The sequence below is a fragment of the Ambystoma mexicanum genome, chromosome 8 (assembly GCF_040938575.1).
Source record: "Ambystoma mexicanum isolate Mex_15411 chromosome 8, UKY_AmexF1_1, whole genome shotgun sequence".
Classification (NCBI taxonomy): domain Eukaryota; kingdom Metazoa; phylum Chordata; class Amphibia; order Caudata; family Ambystomatidae; genus Ambystoma; species Ambystoma mexicanum.
The window spans coordinates 1,255,088,850-1,255,106,969 of NC_090929.1; the positions used below are offsets into that span (position 1 = coordinate 1,255,088,850).

General features: G+C 44.5%; 1 protein-coding gene across 3 annotated transcripts in view; it reads left to right on the forward strand.

Moving 5' to 3' along the window:
* The window catches only part of IDE (insulin degrading enzyme), a 2,084,778-nt gene that overhangs the window by 1,304,853 nt on the left and 761,805 nt on the right, over positions 1-18,120 (forward strand). For all 3 annotated transcript variants that reach the window (XM_069611370.1, XM_069611369.1, XM_069611371.1), the window contains one exon: positions 5,760-5,880. In XM_069611370.1, the coding sequence (XP_069467471.1) occupies positions 5,760-5,880 (121 nt within the window). The remainder of the gene's footprint in view (positions 1-5,759; positions 5,881-18,120) is intronic.

The following is an 18,120-nucleotide window of genomic DNA, read 5'->3' on the forward strand; positions in this document are numbered from 1 at the left end:
AAATCAGTCCAGAAAAGTATACACAACTCCCTATTTAAATTGTAGACAAGTTTGAGCAAGTGTGAAAACTGAGCAAAACGGCACAGTGAAAACCAAGCAGAAATGGCATTTCTCAAAAGGGAGGGAAAGGACAATTTATGCAGGTTTAGACTCTTTAACACACCAACAACACTTCCCAAGTAGATTGTGAGCATGTTAGGCAAGGCAGTACTTTAGCATATGCAATACTGAGGTGAAAACCAAGCAAAATGGCACTTCACAAGTTTAAAAAAGGGTAAGGAAAAAAGTGGTTATAAGAGTTGGGTGCACAAACACATTTCTAGGTGAGAAGCAATCTAGAAGGCAGTTGTAACAGATTTAGCCAGAGTCAATAGGCTTGTGCCAGTGTCAATGGTACAAGGCAACATGCCCAGGATTAAACTGTTCTAGTAACTGCAGTCAAGTCTTTGTTTAATGATTTGAAAAGGCGGTTGCAGACGATGAAAGACAATGTTAGATGATAGGGGAGGCCAACCCAGTAGGGAAGTAAAGGATTTAAAACACCTTTAGCGATACCCTAGGAAATGGGAGGCCTGGCGGAACAATGTACCTTTAAAGTAGAAGAGGCTCCTGCGGTGGCGGTAGTTCCTGGCAGTTCCTGCAGTTCGGGAGATCCAGCAGAGGAAGAGAGGCTCTCGTCGTGGAGGAAGGTTCGAGTTACTCCACTGCCCAGGGATGAAACCAGCCGTGGTGCTGCCAAAACGAATAAAAGGTACGCTCCTTTAAATTGCGGTCCTGGGGGGTGGGTGCCTGGCTATCCGGTCTCCGAGTGCAGGGCACTGGCGATTCGACCAAGGCAGGTCCTGGAAGGCGATTGGCGAACTGGTTGGCCCCACCAGCTCAAGGGAAGAAGACTCTTGCAGAGGAAGATCTTCTCAAGTCGTTGGAGAAAAGTGGTGAGGATCTGCAGCAGGGCTTCACCGGTGCTTCAGTCGTTGCAGATGTCTTCAGCTTCTCTCCTCTTCAGTTTCTTATTTCCAGTGGCAACGTCTTGTCCTCCAGTCCTCAGGACCCTGCTTTTATGCAGCAAGACCCCCATTCATACAGCCTAGCTCTCACACACAGTGGGGTGGCTCTCCTGGCGGGAGAACCCCCCAGCCCATCGCGGCAGAGTGCGACTTGGGTTGCGTAGGCAACCCTGTTCAGGGTGCCTATTGCCCCCTCCCACACATCCTGTCTACCCCAGACTCAGTGGCGCAGAGAGGAGGGCTTCTGTGCAGAAGCCCGCCAAAAGGACGAACAAAGGATCCCCAACCTGGGTTAGGATTATAGAGAAAGACATGAGAAAGAAATGTTATTTAAGTTCTGGCAATAAAAACCTACCGGAGTAAAGTTAATATTAAAATAAACCAGCAGTATGTGAGAGGCTGTCAGTAAAAGTGGTAGCCTCGAACAATGGGAAAATCCCATAGGGAAATATTCGCGGTCGAATATTTACGATAGTAACCGCTGCCACCAGCCAGAAACTTTTGAGAGGGGGACTGTATGGTACCCCCTCGAAAATGAACACTAGAAAAAACTATTAACCCTTTCCAGTACTTCCATAGTAAGATGGGTTGTACCGGTTTAGTTCATAAGTATTGACTAGTAAAGTCAATGGGGACTTTACATCTCTTGGGAGACAGTAGTCAGTCCCAGGGTATGGAGTCTGTTTGGGGGTCGCTACGACACCCATGTGGTACGGCACGGAGGGTGGTGTGTACCACACATGTTAAAAAGAAGATTCCTATGAGGGTGAGAAAAACCCCATAAACCATAAGCACACAAGATAGCCTAAAACACATGCTAGCAATCTGTCTAAGAGTGGGAAAAAAGGGTCTCGCTCTTAGCAGGAGAAAAAAATAAACCCTTCAAATCCAGCAAAGCTGCTAGGGGACTCTATAGGTAAGGGAAATTAGCCTTAGAAAAGAATTCTCCCTAACACTTTGCTCGAGTGAACTGCCTTGTCCAGTGCTGAATATGTAAGGAAAGGAGGCTAGCAGCTCGAACATCCTGACTTATCATTTTGTGAACACTTTTTTGTTTTTCATGAACATTACCCCACCTTATTTTGTAAATCCAATACCTCCTTGCTTTCTATTTTACCCAGTCTCTTTTCTCTCCTAGTGCTTCATTCCTTGCTGCAGTTTACTTTCCCTAATTTCTTCTGTTAAGTGTTTGCCTGTTAGGCAAGATTTGGAGTAGTACCCGTTAGGTGCACTACAACAGCCTTGACCTACTTGCAATAGGAACCCAACCTTTGGTACAAGTCTGTACTAAACAGGTTGGTAGCGTGATCAAGCAGCTAGGCTCATCTCAAGAGGGGTCAATGTGAGCAGTAGGGGAGTTGCACAGAGATTTACAGTGACAAGTATCCCAATAAACTCTTAAACACAAAGTGTCTTGATTAAACAATTATACTTTTATTTAACAGTCAGTTTGAATAAGCCTTCTTCAGAAGGGGCAATATAATAGTAACGCACACATATGCTCCAAAATACACACACTTAGTTTCTCTAAATCAATAAGTACCCATGTGGGATGGCACACAGGCACTTCCTACACCCTCAGGTTACTTAAATAGCTAGGACATTATGGACATTAATATATCATTGTTGCATTTAGAGTAATACTGGTAAGCATGTCAAAGAAAATGGTTCTTAGAATGAAACAAGAGATCACACAAATATTCTGAAGCATGTAAGTACTTTTGAACCCCCCAATGCAGAGCAAGTTAACTCTTTCCTGGAAGGAAGGTAAAACGCACAATCCAAGGAGTGAAGTCCTTGAGAGAGCCCGGCCAGCCAATGTCGATTGGGCAAAAGTCTAGGTGAGCTGAAGCACTTCTTTTAGGTGCATAAAAGTCTTGCACAATGTTTTAGAAGTCTATGTAGAAAAAGTAGAATCAATGTAGAGCCACACGCGGGTCAGGCTTGTGAGTTAAAGAAGCTGTATCAACTCTACTGAAGCAACCATGACAAGACTCAACTGAGATCAAGTGAGGTTACACAACAGGGGGTAAGTTCTCTTAGACTGTACAGTACCTTTGGTTAGAAGAAATGGTTCCAGTTGGCTTCTGTTCCTGTGTGGCTCTGCAGATCCTTTTGTTCCTGTGCCTCAGTCGTGGGGACGAGAGGGAGGACTTCTGGGGACTCCTGCAACACAACAGGACGGTCGGCGACACAAAAGGACAAACTTCTATTCAGCGGCACTTCGCAGTTTCAGCTCCTCGTGTCTCAGCAAATAGCACCATGCGGGCTCTTGGATACCACTTTTGACTTTCCTCGCATCTAGGGTCCAGCATTCTGTTGAGGTGGCTCAGGCTTGGTCAGTCCTGCCTAGTAGGAGTCTGGAGGATCTTCCAGCAGCTCATGTCTGACTTAATTGATGCACTCCAATCTGGTATTCCTCTCCCTGGCACTTCGGTTCCTGCAGCAGCAAGGATGTACAGTCATCTCTGAGAGTATGTCCAGACAAGTTCACTTTGGAGTTGATTGGTCCCACCAACTCAAGTGGAGAAGTCGTCCTTGCAGGGCTTCTCTAGTCGAGGCAAATTCAGAGCTTCAGCACAGCAGTAGGGCTTCACCAGGCAAACCAACGGCCCAGGAGTTGCAGCAGGCATCTCTTTTAAGTTCTTCGGATTCCTTCGTCCAGTGGTCGACTCTGGCTTCCAAGCCAAAAAGCCTCACCTTTTATGCAGGTCTCTCCCATTCATTCCAGCCTAGCTGCCAATCACACAGCAGAGTGGCTGTCCTTACTAGGCAGCCAGCTGGCCAATTGCCTTTGGGTGCATTCCTGTAACCAAGGGGATTAAGCACAAGGTGTTTCGGCACCTCCCTCACTTCCTGCCCCTTGCCAGACATACTGGAGCCAGAGGCAGGTTCACTTGTGAATCCTGCCCAAGACAAAACAAACTAAAGGACCAAACCTGGCTTGGCGCACAGAGTAAATCTCAAGAAAAACTTTTACAACTGAAATGGCGAAAAAAGAAGACGGGCCATTTTGACATCCAAGGGTGCTTCGCTGCAGCTGCGAACGCAGCCCACAGTAAAAACTTCAATGGTAGTTAAAAGTAAACCACTGTCGCGAGCCATTAATTGTAGAAAGGGAAACATAAAATTGTTACATAAGAAACTAGACAAAGGGGATACTAAGTAACCCCTCCAGCACCCTTTTGTAAGACCGTGTGTGCTGGGTCTAGAAAGTTACAAAATGCATGTTAAGTCAATTTCACTTCATTGCTCTTGGAAACTGTTCATCCAAGTTAAGGTATTTAAACCTTTGGGAAATCTAATGACTTCCCTGTGCCACTGCACTGAATGTGCGGTGTGACACAATGTAAAGATGATGCCTATGGAGTTTCAGACTCCACAACCAAAAGAAACAGTCCAGAACATGGAACAATACATGAGAGTGTGGGAAAAAAGAGTCTAACTCTCTCCAGGTTAAAAATTAAAAGCCCTAAAGTCCAGCAAGGTTGCTGGGGGTTTCTAAGGTAGAGAGGAAGTAGCATACTTCTGAGAATTCTCCCTAGCAGTGCCACTTCTAATGCTTTTCCAAGCTAAAATTGGGTTTTCTTTTCTGGTTTGGTGAAGTTTCATAAGAGTATTAAGTGTTTAGCAGCCAATCGTTTTCTAAGGAAGTGGCTAATAACTTTTTTGTGGGAAGTAAATATTCGTATCAATGCATCACTTTATACTGTGCACCCATATGAGAAACCTTGCTGAGTTACTGAAATAAAGGTTCTGTTGAACGATTTTAACTAATAAGGTACTGGACAATGTGGTAACTTCCTTACATTTGTGTCATATCCCAAAAATGCTTGCAAATTGTGCTTTAAGAGGCACTCTGTCATTTTAATTAAAAAAATAATTGGTACATAATCCCCCTACTCAATTAAACAAATGGAAGATGTGCTGCTCTCACAACTTGGTGGCCTGAGAACTGGGTTATCCCAGATGTGCCTTCTAAAATAAGGCAATTTTACATCGGTCGCGTCAAGCAATAGGCTACATCCCTCACACAACCCATACACTAAAAATTAGAACCATACCACTGGAATCATCAGAGGATAACTGATGCTGGTGCCACTCCATGAAAGAGGATAGGCCAAAGATGCTTGGTAGCACAACCCAGAGGATCTTTAACAGTTGTATCCCTTCAGACACAAACAATGCATAAACACAATAATAGGATGTAGCTAAAGCTTTAATTACTGACAGTCATGTAAGCATGTGATCAGCCCGTTTTCCTCTTCCCCACCCACCATCTCTAAACCCCAGCCTCTCCCTGTGCATGTTTCGTTGTTTTTTATATTGTTCCTTCCAGTTCGCACCACTTATTCCCCAATTATTTTCAGTTCCTCAGAACGTTTCTGCACACCCCCTATATGACCTTAAGGGGACCCCCGACCCAAATTCTGCAAATATAGATTAAAGAGTTTGACTGCACTAAAAAGATTAACCTTAAGCAGCACCCCAAAAAATTCAAGTAGACTGTACATTCGTGTCCTTCAGATGTCAGTAGAATCTCGTGAAAAAATATGTTCCACACTGCTTTCAAATAATTTCAAGTTCATTGCAGGCCTTCAGTACATCTTATGGAAAAGAAATATTGCAGTCATATATATGATGGAATTTATGTGTATGTAAAAAGCCAAAGAGAAGTTCATTGTTATTACGTAAAAAAGTTGAAGTTAAAGTTGAAATTTTAATCACTAAAGTTATTTTATTTTTTCATAGTATATGCGATCCCTGAATAACTTCCGTGCTGAACAGCCTCATCAGCATGCAATGTATTACCTCCGACTGCTCATGACAGAGGTTGCTTGGACAAAAGATGAATTGAAAGAAGCACTAGATGGTGAGAGTGAACACTTTTAATGGGTTCATAAATTGAGGTATTGGTTTTTGTGTTAGCTAGAAGTGGTTTTTTATAGTAATCTAGCTTTATTTACGTTAACCTGTCTAATTGTGGCATAGTTACTAGGGAAAACATTTATAGTGTTAGATTATGACTTCGTGCATGAGTTTTTTCTAGTTCTGGGAAAGTGTTTTGTATTGTACTCTACATTTTATTTGCTTTTAATCAATATTTGCTTGTTATGCGCAGCACGCCCATGGGCCTCAGTATGCATATAGAAGAAAGACAATCCAAATGAGAAAACCAGGGTCCGGAAGGAAAGAGCGACCATTTGTAGTACTGTTAAAACACTTATCTTTCTGAGAAGCCCTATAAGTCTTTCATATACCCTTGGATGAGAGATTATTCCAAACTTCTTTCCTCCCTTTACCAGCATGAAGACCAAGGCTAAGAACTTAGGATGCTGGTGGGACAGCGATCTTTCCCTTCCCAAGTTCATGTCACTCTGTACAGTGTTTTTCCAACTTCAAAGGGTTAGTGTTACTTCATTACATTCCCAGGGATGACGGAGCACTGTTGGTGGGAGCCCTAACTAACTTTCATCTTGATTGCTGTAGAGGATTATTGGTGAGGACCCCTGCAAAATGAATCCACCAATGATATGTGGCACAAAATGTAGTGTGTAGTGACAAATCATGGGATTCAGTCACTTCTGGGGGTGCTTTCCCTGTGAAGATGGGGGGTTTAGCCCGCTACCAGATACCCTCTCTAGGGATAGAGGCAAGGATTGCACTGGGAGAAACTCTTCCACCCCCACCGCTTCTTGGGAACAAGGACTCCAGTTTAGAAGAGGAACTCCATAAGTTACTACCTCTGTTGTGCAGTGTTCAGTGTCTACTGGTGCAGTTGCGATAATGCTGTAATACACAGATTGGGATTAACTTTTTCTGTTCAAATTACATTCGCTATATAGTTTGATGGGACTAATCTTTTCAGCAGGGAAGCATATGAATTCCTGGAAATGTTTTAGACCACAAGAGACTCGAAAATCATTGTGCTTGTAGACTCTCAGTACTTCCTCTGATGCTTTGTCCTGTGTGAGTTTTTTTCAGCATTGTTCCTTTGCCTAGTAAAGGCAGGTATACGTTCTTCACAGGCCAACACCAGATGTGTTATTTTTGCAGCAGAGAAGGGAGAGGAAAGCTCACTGCGTAAGGGTCATTTTCTACACTCCTGTAAAACTGCTTGAATTCACCTTTGCCAGAACACCATACCCCAGTTGGCATCAAAATTGCACATTTTCAAGAGTAATGTAGGGCATTGACATATGTTCCATCCCAGGATCCCTCCAGAACAATTTCTGCAGAACCACATCTGCCAAATCTTGATGGATCAGTGGTATGTGTACCCCCTTCTGAAATTAGACATGTTTGATACTTATGGTGTTATCTTCTCCCCGAGGCGTAAGACTGGTTGTGATGGATGCTTCCCTAAAAGCGTAGAAGCTTTCTTGGACAATCTTTTGGTGAACAGACTAGGAAGGTTGAGGGAGATTTTTCCAAAGCAAGCGGGTTGGCTTGGAAAGCATCCCTTACCTGATTAACAAACCGAGGTACGTAGGTCATTTCCCCCTTGCTTTAACGATATATTGGCTTTTGTTGATTAACATGTCTAAAGGTTCAAATGAAACATAATGCAAGACTGAATGTTACACGCTGTGGGATGTTTCAACCATTTGTAATGAACATGGTACCAGAATAATAAATGCATCATGTATCAAAAAAGCCACGTTATATACACAGGGCAAATGAGGAGAGCAATCTCCAATACAAGGGTTAAGATGTGGGAGTGCAAAATGTTGATTAAGTTTACAATTCTTTTAAAGCTAGCCAAATGTATTAATGGGCCTTGATGTGAATTTCAGCTGTACATTGTCGATACGGGTCTTAACAGATAACATGAGCGCCATGCGTAACATAAGCAAGAGAGGTTATATGGGTTCGGCTAAGCTGTGTAAAAGCTATGCCCCTCCAGTTTGGGGCCAGGTAGCATGTGAGTCACCTCTTTGCAGCTCATCTAGCCTGAAAACAGCACACCTTGGTGGATGATCTCAACCATCGGAGTACCACCGCATGAAAATTAGTTTCACATGGAGACTGGGTCGATCTTCTCCCTGTGGGTGTTTTCACTGGTCGCTCTATTTGCTTATAGGGCTAACAAGAAGTGGGATCTGTTCTGCTCTGGGTTCTTAGTGCAGAGGTTATCTGATGTGCTGGTTTTAATTGTCCCTTGGAGTTTTGAGGTGATATATTATAGGGCGGCTACAGCCGCCCTATGGTTCAGGTGAGTCGGACTCCCATAGGAACCCCTTAAAATTATATTGTTAATAACGTTTCATTCGAGTAATGGATTTGGCTGAAATTCTGAAAGTGATTAGGGACTCCCGGACCATGCCCCCCCGGACGACTCCAAGACTGCAAAGATTTTTTGAATAATAAGTTAAGAAGACAAAAAAGATTTTTTTCCAAAGTTGCCGCCTACTTCCCATTAATTTTCCTATAGGCAAACAAAGTAATTGGTTGCCAAAGCGCACAGCCCAAACAACTCGACGGATTTGGACCAGGTCCAAAACAACTTGGGCACGGAACATTGAAAGTGTGCTGTTTGTGGTTGGGGGTTATTCAGTGGAGTAGTTATTTCAATATTTGACAGAGAAGGGGGTGCCCCCTTCTCAAAAAGAAATGGGCATATCGCGGGGGTTTACCCCAGAACTGGGCGTTTATAGAAATGATACAACCGCCATGTTGTTTTTCTCTCGATGTGAATGATATGTGAGGTTATAGCCGAGGTCCTGTGAAAATTAACCTTAGAGGGGAAAAAAAGGCATTTGCTGGTCAAAAAAGATGCAAAGCAAATTCCATCAGGCTCAGGCGGGGGCGGGGGTGGCCCGAGGGCACCAAGTAAAATCTGGGGGCTGGAGGGGGCCTAGGGGCCGATTTAGCAAAACAAAGCTTTATGTAGCAAAGGTTATAGTCTCGAATAGCCAATATCTCGAAGCAAACTGTGTCACAGAAACGGTGTGTGTTGTGGGGTTGGGAGGAGCTGGATCAGAAGAGGGGGACACTTGGTGAGGGCCTGGGGCGGGGCAGCAAAGCATTTCTTTCTGCAGCTTTTCCCAGATTTTTGCTTCTATTTTTCTGATATTCAAGGCTATAAAGGGCTATGGATAGCCAAAGGTATGTGTAGTTCCGTAATCGCAGTTAGTTTATATAAGATATTTTTACAGTTAGCGACACAATAGCAATCCAAGCAGTAACCAGGACAGACCCTGCTTAGCTTCAAAGTGAGGTAGTTGCCGGCCACTTCAGGCCCTTTTGCCTGATATTTGAGGCAGTTATAAGACCACTTTTTATTAATACTTTATTGTGCATTTGGTCATCAAAACACACCTTAAGCACATTAACAGCATTAGATTACATTGAGCATAATAAGAAACATTTAAATTTTACATAATATACTAAAATATTGGAGGCCTTCAAAATAAACCTATAAATATCACAACTATAGAAAAGGATAAAAACAGTAATACAATTTTAAAAGTACATATAAATAAGTTCAGTAATGTTTTAAGAAAGTTAGCACCTCGTTCCAAATGTAATAAGCAGCTGTAATAACAGTTGATTCAGCTCTAAAAATTGTGTTCCAAAATTGATCAATTTCAATTTGTTTAATATACCCCTCTAATTTCCTGTATCCTTTTACATGTATACAAATTCCAACCTAGGACACATTGTCCGTAAATGGAGATCTGTATCGATCTCCAAGAAACAAAAACAGTGTTATATCATAGGGGATGTTCTTCTAAGCCCCCACATACTCCAACGTAGGTAAAAGATTGAGACGCAAGTATAAAGTAAATCTTTTACAAGACCACTTAGAGAAATGGACCGGCCCTTTCCTTGCTTTGTAGCTAATCAGGGCAGTCCAGGTTACTGCATGGATGGGCGACATTTTTTTTAAAATGTAAACTGTGCTACGGTCATTCCTTGAAAGTTTTGCCCTCTCAAACTTTTTTTTTTTGGTTTTTTTTTGCTTTTGCTTAACAGCATTCTGGTATTTGTAGTCTCCCAGTCAATAAGATTTTTACAGCTACAGTGGGTTTCCCATCCATGCAGTAACCAGAACCAACCAGGTTTAGCCTCAAAGTGAGGAAGGGGGTCAGCCCCCTAAGGCCATGATGAGCCCACGTTACAAGACTACTTAAAGCAGCATGGCCTGAGGGGGCCAGATTCTTCCTCTCTTTGAAGTTAAGCAGGGTCAGTCCCGGCTACTGCATGAATGGGAGACGGTCCACAGTCCCGAATGTCATGTATTTTCTTAGTTTTAAATATCTCATAACACACAGCATCCACATTATTTTTAACTGTGCCACCGTCAGTCCTTGGATGTTTTGCACTTGGAGACAATTTTTCTTGCCTTTTGCTGAATTGCATTCTTCTATTTGTAGTCTCCCATTCAAGAAGACACTTTTTGCCCAACATAGTTCTGTAAGGATGTATATATTTGAGTGACACTATGGTATGTGCACTTTTCAAATTATCTTTATAAAGCAGAGTATTGTTGAAAGCCAGACCATGGGGGTGAGGAGGCGAAATGATTAGGGCAAGTAAGTCATGATTATTTGCCCGATATGTGGCAAGAGCGTTTGCAATCCTGGACATTGGTGCACTTATTTTCCCCCTATTGTGGCTGCTTTTCAGGGCAGAAGTAGAGGACACATGTGGGTGGACTGCGTAACTTTTTTTCAGAGGGCAGACACAGCCCCTTGGTTTTTCTTTTTAGGCTGGCAAGCTTGCTGAAGTATTTGGCTTCCAGGATTTTACTCATGTTGTCATGTTCCATTGCAGACACTTAGAAGACCACAATCACTTGTTTTCAAAATGGACAGTGGGCATGGCTGGTGGCCATGGCCAGTGGTCTGGTAGTGTTCTATGGAATAACACAACCTTTGAAATTGAAGGAAAAAGCTTTAGTTGCAAAGATTTTAAGGTGAGAACTTGATGCAACAAAATGCCTGAAATTCAGCTCAACACACCTTAACTTCACGCCCCATGTTTATTTATTTATTTATTTACATTTATAAAGCGCTCACACAGCCCGCAGGCATCGAGGCGCTGTTACAGGAATTGTTTGTTTTTCTTAGTTGCGTAATTGGGTTTTTTTTTTTGTCTTAGTTACGTATTTATAACGCGCTTAAACACCCGGAGGTTTCTAAGCGCGGACCCGGGGATCGAACCTGTTGCTGCTTCGTGTCGTCTTGCTTCCAAGACGCGCACGCTGCCGCTGAGCTATCCTCCCGGGACAGCCTATGACCACAATGATGACATCACTAATTACATGTTGTATGAGAACAATGACATCACAAATAGTATCACTGATGACATCACTAATTAGATTGTATATAACAGATTACATCAATAATCACATTAGATGTGACATCATTAATAAGTTCGCTCATAAAAACGTTGTTAGGCAGAATCCTATGCAGTTCCCTTAGGGAGCACTACAGAAGATTAGAACTACAGGTATATGCAATAAATCCCCTTTGGTATCAGTCTGTACCACACAGATTTACTTGGTAGCTGTGGCTGAGCAGCCAGACATATCTCAAGAGGGAGATGAGCAGTATTCAAAGTTTACACAATAGGAACATAGCACTATGGGACAAGGAAACACTGACCAAAGCTTTGTATCAAAAAGAATATATATATATATATATATATATATATATATATATATATATATATATATATATGTAACACACTCTTAGTTCCACACACAAATCACTATCAGTAAAGCAAGTTAAAACAGTCACGAAAAGTATACACAACTCCCTATTTAATTGTAGACAAGTTTGAGCAAGAGTGAAAACTAAGCAAAACGGCACAGTGTAAACCAAGCAGAAATGGCACTCTAGCAATTTCTTCAGAGGGAGGGAAAGGTGAAGTTATACAGGGTTAGACTCCTAAACACACCAGCAACACTTCCCAATTGAATTTTGAACAAGTTAGGCAAGGTAGTACTTTAGCATAAGCAATACTTAGGTGAAAACCAAGCAAAATGGCACTTCAGCAATATATAAAGGGGAAGAAAAAGGTAGTTATAAGAGTTCAGGTGCACCAGCACATTTCTTGATGAAAAGCAATCTATAGAAGGCAGTTGTAACAGATTTAGCCAGAGTCAATAGGCCTGTGCCAGAGTCAGTGGTACAAGGCCAAGTGCCTAGGTTCTAACGTTTCTAGTAGCTGCAGTCAAGTCTTTGCTTAACGATTGAAAAGACAGTTGCAGAAGGTAAAAAGACCATGTTAGACGATAGGGGCGGCCAGCCCAGAAGGTAAGTAAAGGATTTTAAACGCCTTTAGCAGTACCCAGCGTAACTGCACGGAAACTGCTCTCCTGAACATCCATGAGGACCTGCTCTTGAACCTCGACTCCAACACTCTGTGTGTTCTCATTCTGCTCGAACTCTCTTCTGCCTTTGACACTGTCAACCATGCCATCCTGCTCAACCGTCTCCGTGATTACCTGGGTATCACTGGTCAGGCTCTGGCGTGGCTGACCTCTTTCCTTTCCAATCGACCCTCCCAGGTCCAACTGGGGTCTTTACTCTCTGACATCTTTTTCTCCACCTGTGGTGTCCCCCAGGGATCAAATCTCTCTCCCTGGCTGTTCAACCAGTATCTGGCACTCCTTGCCCACCGCATCGCCGCTCTCTGCCCCAACTTTCAGTGCTATACGGATGATACCCAGCTCATTTTCAGGCTACCCTAGGCCTCCTCCTCTCCTTCCCTCATCTCTGACTGTCTGTCTGCTATTCAGGAATGGTGTGCCGCCAATGACCTCTGCCTTAATGCCAGTAAGACTGAGATTCTACTCATCAGCACACCCACTCCCTCCTTCCCTGCAGCTCTCTGGCCGGCCTCACTTGGCCCTCTTCCTGCTCCTACCTGCAAGGCAATGTCATGATGCCTACCTCCAAGGAGCCAGGCCGGGCCCAGCAACCCCAGAGGCAGACATCATTTTCCCCAGGGAAGTCTCAGCGGGCCCAAGTCGGGGCCCTTTGGACTCAGTCCTGGCACCTTAGGCGCCAGGCTCATAGCGGACCCCAGTCCTGGCGCCTTAGGCGCCAGGCTCATAGAAGAGGATATGTGTTTAAGTGATTGGGTGCACACTTACCTGATGCAGACCTTGCTGCTTCATCCAGGCCCTCTTGAGGCCTGAATGGGACTACTTTACCTGTAGGACTACTTCACCACCCGGGTGTGGTCGGGGAAGGATACATACCTGATTGTTGGAAGGATACATACCAGGAACTTCTTCCAAGGCTATTTAAACCCCACCCGAACAGCCACACGTGCTTCGCGTTGTTCTGCACCTAGCAGCTGGACGCTCACCGTGTCAGCTCCTGCATCCTGACTTCAGCCACGCCTGCCAGCACCCTGGAACACCTGCAAGGGGAGAAAGGAAGAGAATAGGAGAAGAAAACCCCTTACCTGCTAAATCTGCATCCCGGTGTCATTTCTCCAACGGCCCTGAAAAGGAAGACATCATTTTAAAGGCATTTTGTTTCGATCGCTGCAGCGCTGCATTTTACTCACCTTTGCAAGGCGCTTCCATCTTCAGCAGCGATCTTCCGGATTCAGCTACGCCCCGGCGCCTAGAGGAAAAAAGACAAGGACAAAGGTGAGAGGGAGAAAAGGAATAAGGAAAGCTCAGTTTCATTTGAAGTCTTACCTGTTGGATTATTCCCACTGCATTTCGGGTCCTGCCGCTTCCTGGCATCTCCGGACCCCGGCCCCTATGGGGAAAAAAGACAAAGACATTGAATAAGCGAATGCAAAGACATGAGCGCTCATCCAGAACTGTTTCACTTCGGGTCGGCGCCATATCTCCGGCACTCCGAACCCCGGCCCCTAAGGGGAAAAAGACATAAGCATTAGCGCTTGCTGCAATTAGACAACGAACATTATTATTAAGCTTGAACTTTTGAACAGAATTTTTACAGCGCCTTACCTGAATAGTCAAGCTTACCTGAACTCCCATCAATCCTCAATCCAGTGAAGTAACTGGGTTTCAATGCGCCCCTGCATCAGAAGCAGGATGGAGAGCTCATCCTTCCAAACCCTAAGGTGAGGCTTCACGGGGAATCGTGGAGGAGGTATCGTGGAGGGTTGGAAGGGAGTGGGAGGCTTGAGCATTGTTCCACAGTTGGTAATACTCCCTTTTCACGCACAGGAGGGTATCCAACGAGCCAGGGAAGCCAGAATAGAGGGGCCCTTCCTGTCCATCTTCAGAGTTCTGCGCCTTCGACGCCGCGCCTCCGTGGGAACCAGGTGAGCGTTACAGAACGCGAAGCCTTACCACAATTTCCCACCTGGGCGCTATGGAGACTTCCGAGACAGATCAGCTAGCCCATCTTTTAGGGGAATTACGGGCAGAAGTGCACTCAGCCCGCCAGGAGACTAATGCTCTCAGAAGGGAACTAATCCTATCCAAGGAAAGAACTGATGATCTGGCCAAAAGGTTATTGCAGGGCCAGGCAGAGCACACTCCTTTACCTGTTTCCGGAGATATTTCTACAACAATGGGTTCGAATAACCCGGTACAAATCAATCTACCTGGACACATGCCTTTGGCCCCGCCGGAACGTTTTGCGGGGGATCCCAAGAAATATGCCGTTTTTATGAACCAATGCCGTTTACACTTTTTATGCAAGCCCGGGGCCTTCCCCAACGACCAGACCAAAGTAGCCTTTGTACTATCTTACCTCAGTGGCTGTGCTGCCGATTGGTCTATTCCATTGGTAAATCAGGATGATCCCATTCTCCGGGATCAGCATGGAAAGATTGTTCGCTCGACACTCCCAGGGACAGGCCCTTGACAACGAACTGCTATCCTTACAACAAGGTAATCAGGATCTTTTGTCCTATATCGCCACCTTTAATAGACTAGTTGTGGAAACCGGATGGCCTGAAAATAAAAGGATCACATTGTTTCATCGAGGCCTGCGCGGAGAGCTTAAAGATGTTATAGCTCAGATAGATCCACCCCAGGCCTGCGCAGACTACATAGACTTAGTGGTTCAACTTGATCACAGACTTCAAAATAGAAAAGCAGATCGGCTCAAGTATGAAACCAGAGTACCTATCAAGACCCACGTTAACTCCAAGAGTACTGAAGTTTCCGAACCTATGCAAATTGGCAGTGTTAAAGGACCATTAACGCAGAAGGAACGAGAGAGAAGGCGACAAATGCAACTTTGTCTGTATTGCGGAACTTCCGGTCACTTTCTTCAAAGTTGTCCAGTTAAACCACCCAAGAAGGTGGTTGGAGCCACTGATAACGAGTTATTGACACCTGGTTCGGGAAACGACCTAGCCCGACAAGCGTAGGGGTCCGCTTGGTGAGCTTGAAAACAAACTCTTTGACCTCGCATTTTGTCATGCCAATGGTGTTTGTGCACCCAAAACAGCCTCAGCAGTTGCATGCAATAAAAGCATACATAGACAGTGGAGCTATTGGAAATTACGTAGACCGTGAATTGGCTTCCAGGATTAAGCTTCCTCTCCGCCCGAAAGTAACCCAAGACGTAATTACTACAGTTGATGGAACCGAAATAGCCTCAGGGCCTGTAACGCATTCCACAGTTGAAATCACTCTGGTGGGTCAGGACGGACATCGGGAAGCAATCGTGTTTGATGTGATCAAAGCCCCACAATTTCAAGTACTTCTTGGTATCCCTTGGTTAGAAACACATAATCCGAGAATAGACTGGCAAGCAAAGAAGATAACTTTTCCTGATTGTGAACCAACCTGTTACCCAAGGAATCCAGCTATGGGTCTAGCCTCTGTAACTTCCACCCCTGTACAGCTACCATCTGAATACCAAGAATTCCCAGAAGTTTTTCAGAAAGAGCAGGCTAACACCTTACCTCCCCATCGATCTTACGATTGCCAAATCGACTTGGTACCCAATGCACAACTACCTTGTAGTAGGATTTATGCTCTTACTGAACCTGAGAACCTGCATTTGCGCCAGTATTTGGATCAATACCTGGCCAATGGCTTCATTCGCCCATCAAAGTCACCAGTCTCTTCCGCTTTGTTCTTCGTACCTAAAAAGGAAGGAGACCTTAGGGCCTGTATTGACTACCGCGCCCTAAATCAGATAACGATTAAGAATCGTTACCCTTTGCCCCTGATACCTGAGCTTATCGACCAAGTAAAAGATGCTCGTGTGTACACCAAGCTAGATCTCCGAGGAGCTTACCACCTGGTACGTATAAAAGAGGGCGACGAGTGGAAGACTGCATTCCGCACCAAATTTGGGCTCTTCGAATATCAAGTAATGCCCTTCGGTTTGTGCAACGCACCTGCCGCCTTTCAGTACTTCATGAATGATGTTCTTCGGGAACTTATCGATGTTTGTGTCATCATTTATATTGACGACATCCTGGTGTATTCCTCCTCAGAATCTGATCACAGAAACCATGTTAGGGCAGTTCTTGAGAAATTGCGCCAGCACAAATTATTTGCCAAGCTCGAAAAATGCGTTTTTCATACCACAGAAGTGGAGTTTCTCGGATTCATCCTGACACCTCAAGGAATCCGAATGGACTCGCAGAAAGTGGACGCCATTCTCAAATGGCCATCTCCTAGCTCTGTGAAGGGAGTGCAAAGCATGCTTGGCTTTGCCAATTTCTATCGAAGGTTCATCCCGGAATTTTCTCGAACTGTTCAACCCATCACAGCTCTCCTAAAGAAAAATAAACGCCTTGAATGGACTCTTGAGGCTGAACAAGCCTTTCAGGGCCTGAAAACCAAATTCACCTCTGCGCCTGTATTGAAGCACCCGCGTCCAGATCTCCCTTACATCGTGGAAACCGATGCATCCAGTTCGGCCATGGGAGCTGTCCTGTCGCAAAGAGACCCAGAAACTAACCAACTACACCCTGTAGCCTTTTGGTCCAGAAAATTCTCTCCACCTGAACTCAATTACGCAATTACCGACAAAGAACTACTGGCTATTAAATCAGCTTTCAAGGCTTGGCGTCACTATCTTCTCGGTACAAGACACACCATCACCGTAATTACGGACCACAGAAATTTGCAGTATTTAAAGACGACCAAAGCTCAATCTTCGCGACAACTCCGATGGGCTTTATTCTTTGCGGAATTTGATTTTGTAATTACCTATCGCCCTGGCTGCAAGAATGGTAAGGCAGATGCCTTATCCCGGATAGGCATGGAAGAACCCAATTCGAGTTTAGAACCTGTGCCAATCATACCGGAACAAAGAATTCTGGGCTTGACTTCATTGCAAACCATTGAGGACATCCAAGCTCAAGTAAAACAGCTTTTTGACTCTTCTGCCTTACTGGAATGGAGTCAAAAGGGTCCTCACTACACCGTTAAGGATGATTTACCCTACTTCCAAGAGCGGTCATTTCTGCCAAGTAAAGAATTGCAGGAACTTGTCATTACCCGTCATCATGAATCATTAATGGAAGGACACCCCGGTATCGCGAAAACAGAAGAAAAGATCAAACGCCACTTCTGGTGGCTTTCTTGGAGAAAAGACATAAGGTCATTTGTGTTGTCTTGCGGAATCTGTGCCCAAAATAAGAGTCAAAAGAAAAGGCCAGCCGGCCTACTTCAACCTTTGGACATTCCACCAGCACCTTGGCACACATTGTCAATGGACTTTATAACTGACCTGCCTCCTTGTGGTGGTTACAACACGATTCTCGTAATAGTGGATCTATTCTCCAAAATGGCCCATTTTATCCCTTTAAAAGGATTGCCGTCAGCTTCCACCTTGGCCAAGGAATTTATGGAAAATATAGTGCGGTTACATGGTTTCCCTTCCATATTAGTCTCAGACCGTGGAAGTCAATTTATCTCCCACTTTTGGAAGAAATGTTGCCAACTAGCACAAATAGACGTGCGGTTATCCACCAGCCACCACCCCCAGACCGACGGACAAACCGAGAGAACCAATCAGACTCTCGAGCAATATCTGCGATGCATGTTACACCAATCCGAGTTAAATTGGAAAGACATCCTTTGGATTGCAGAATATGCATACAACAATTCAGTGCATTCTGGAACCGGACAGACTCCTTTTTATACCCTGTATGGTCACCATCCTCGGACCTCTGACCTAGATCCACCTCTGAC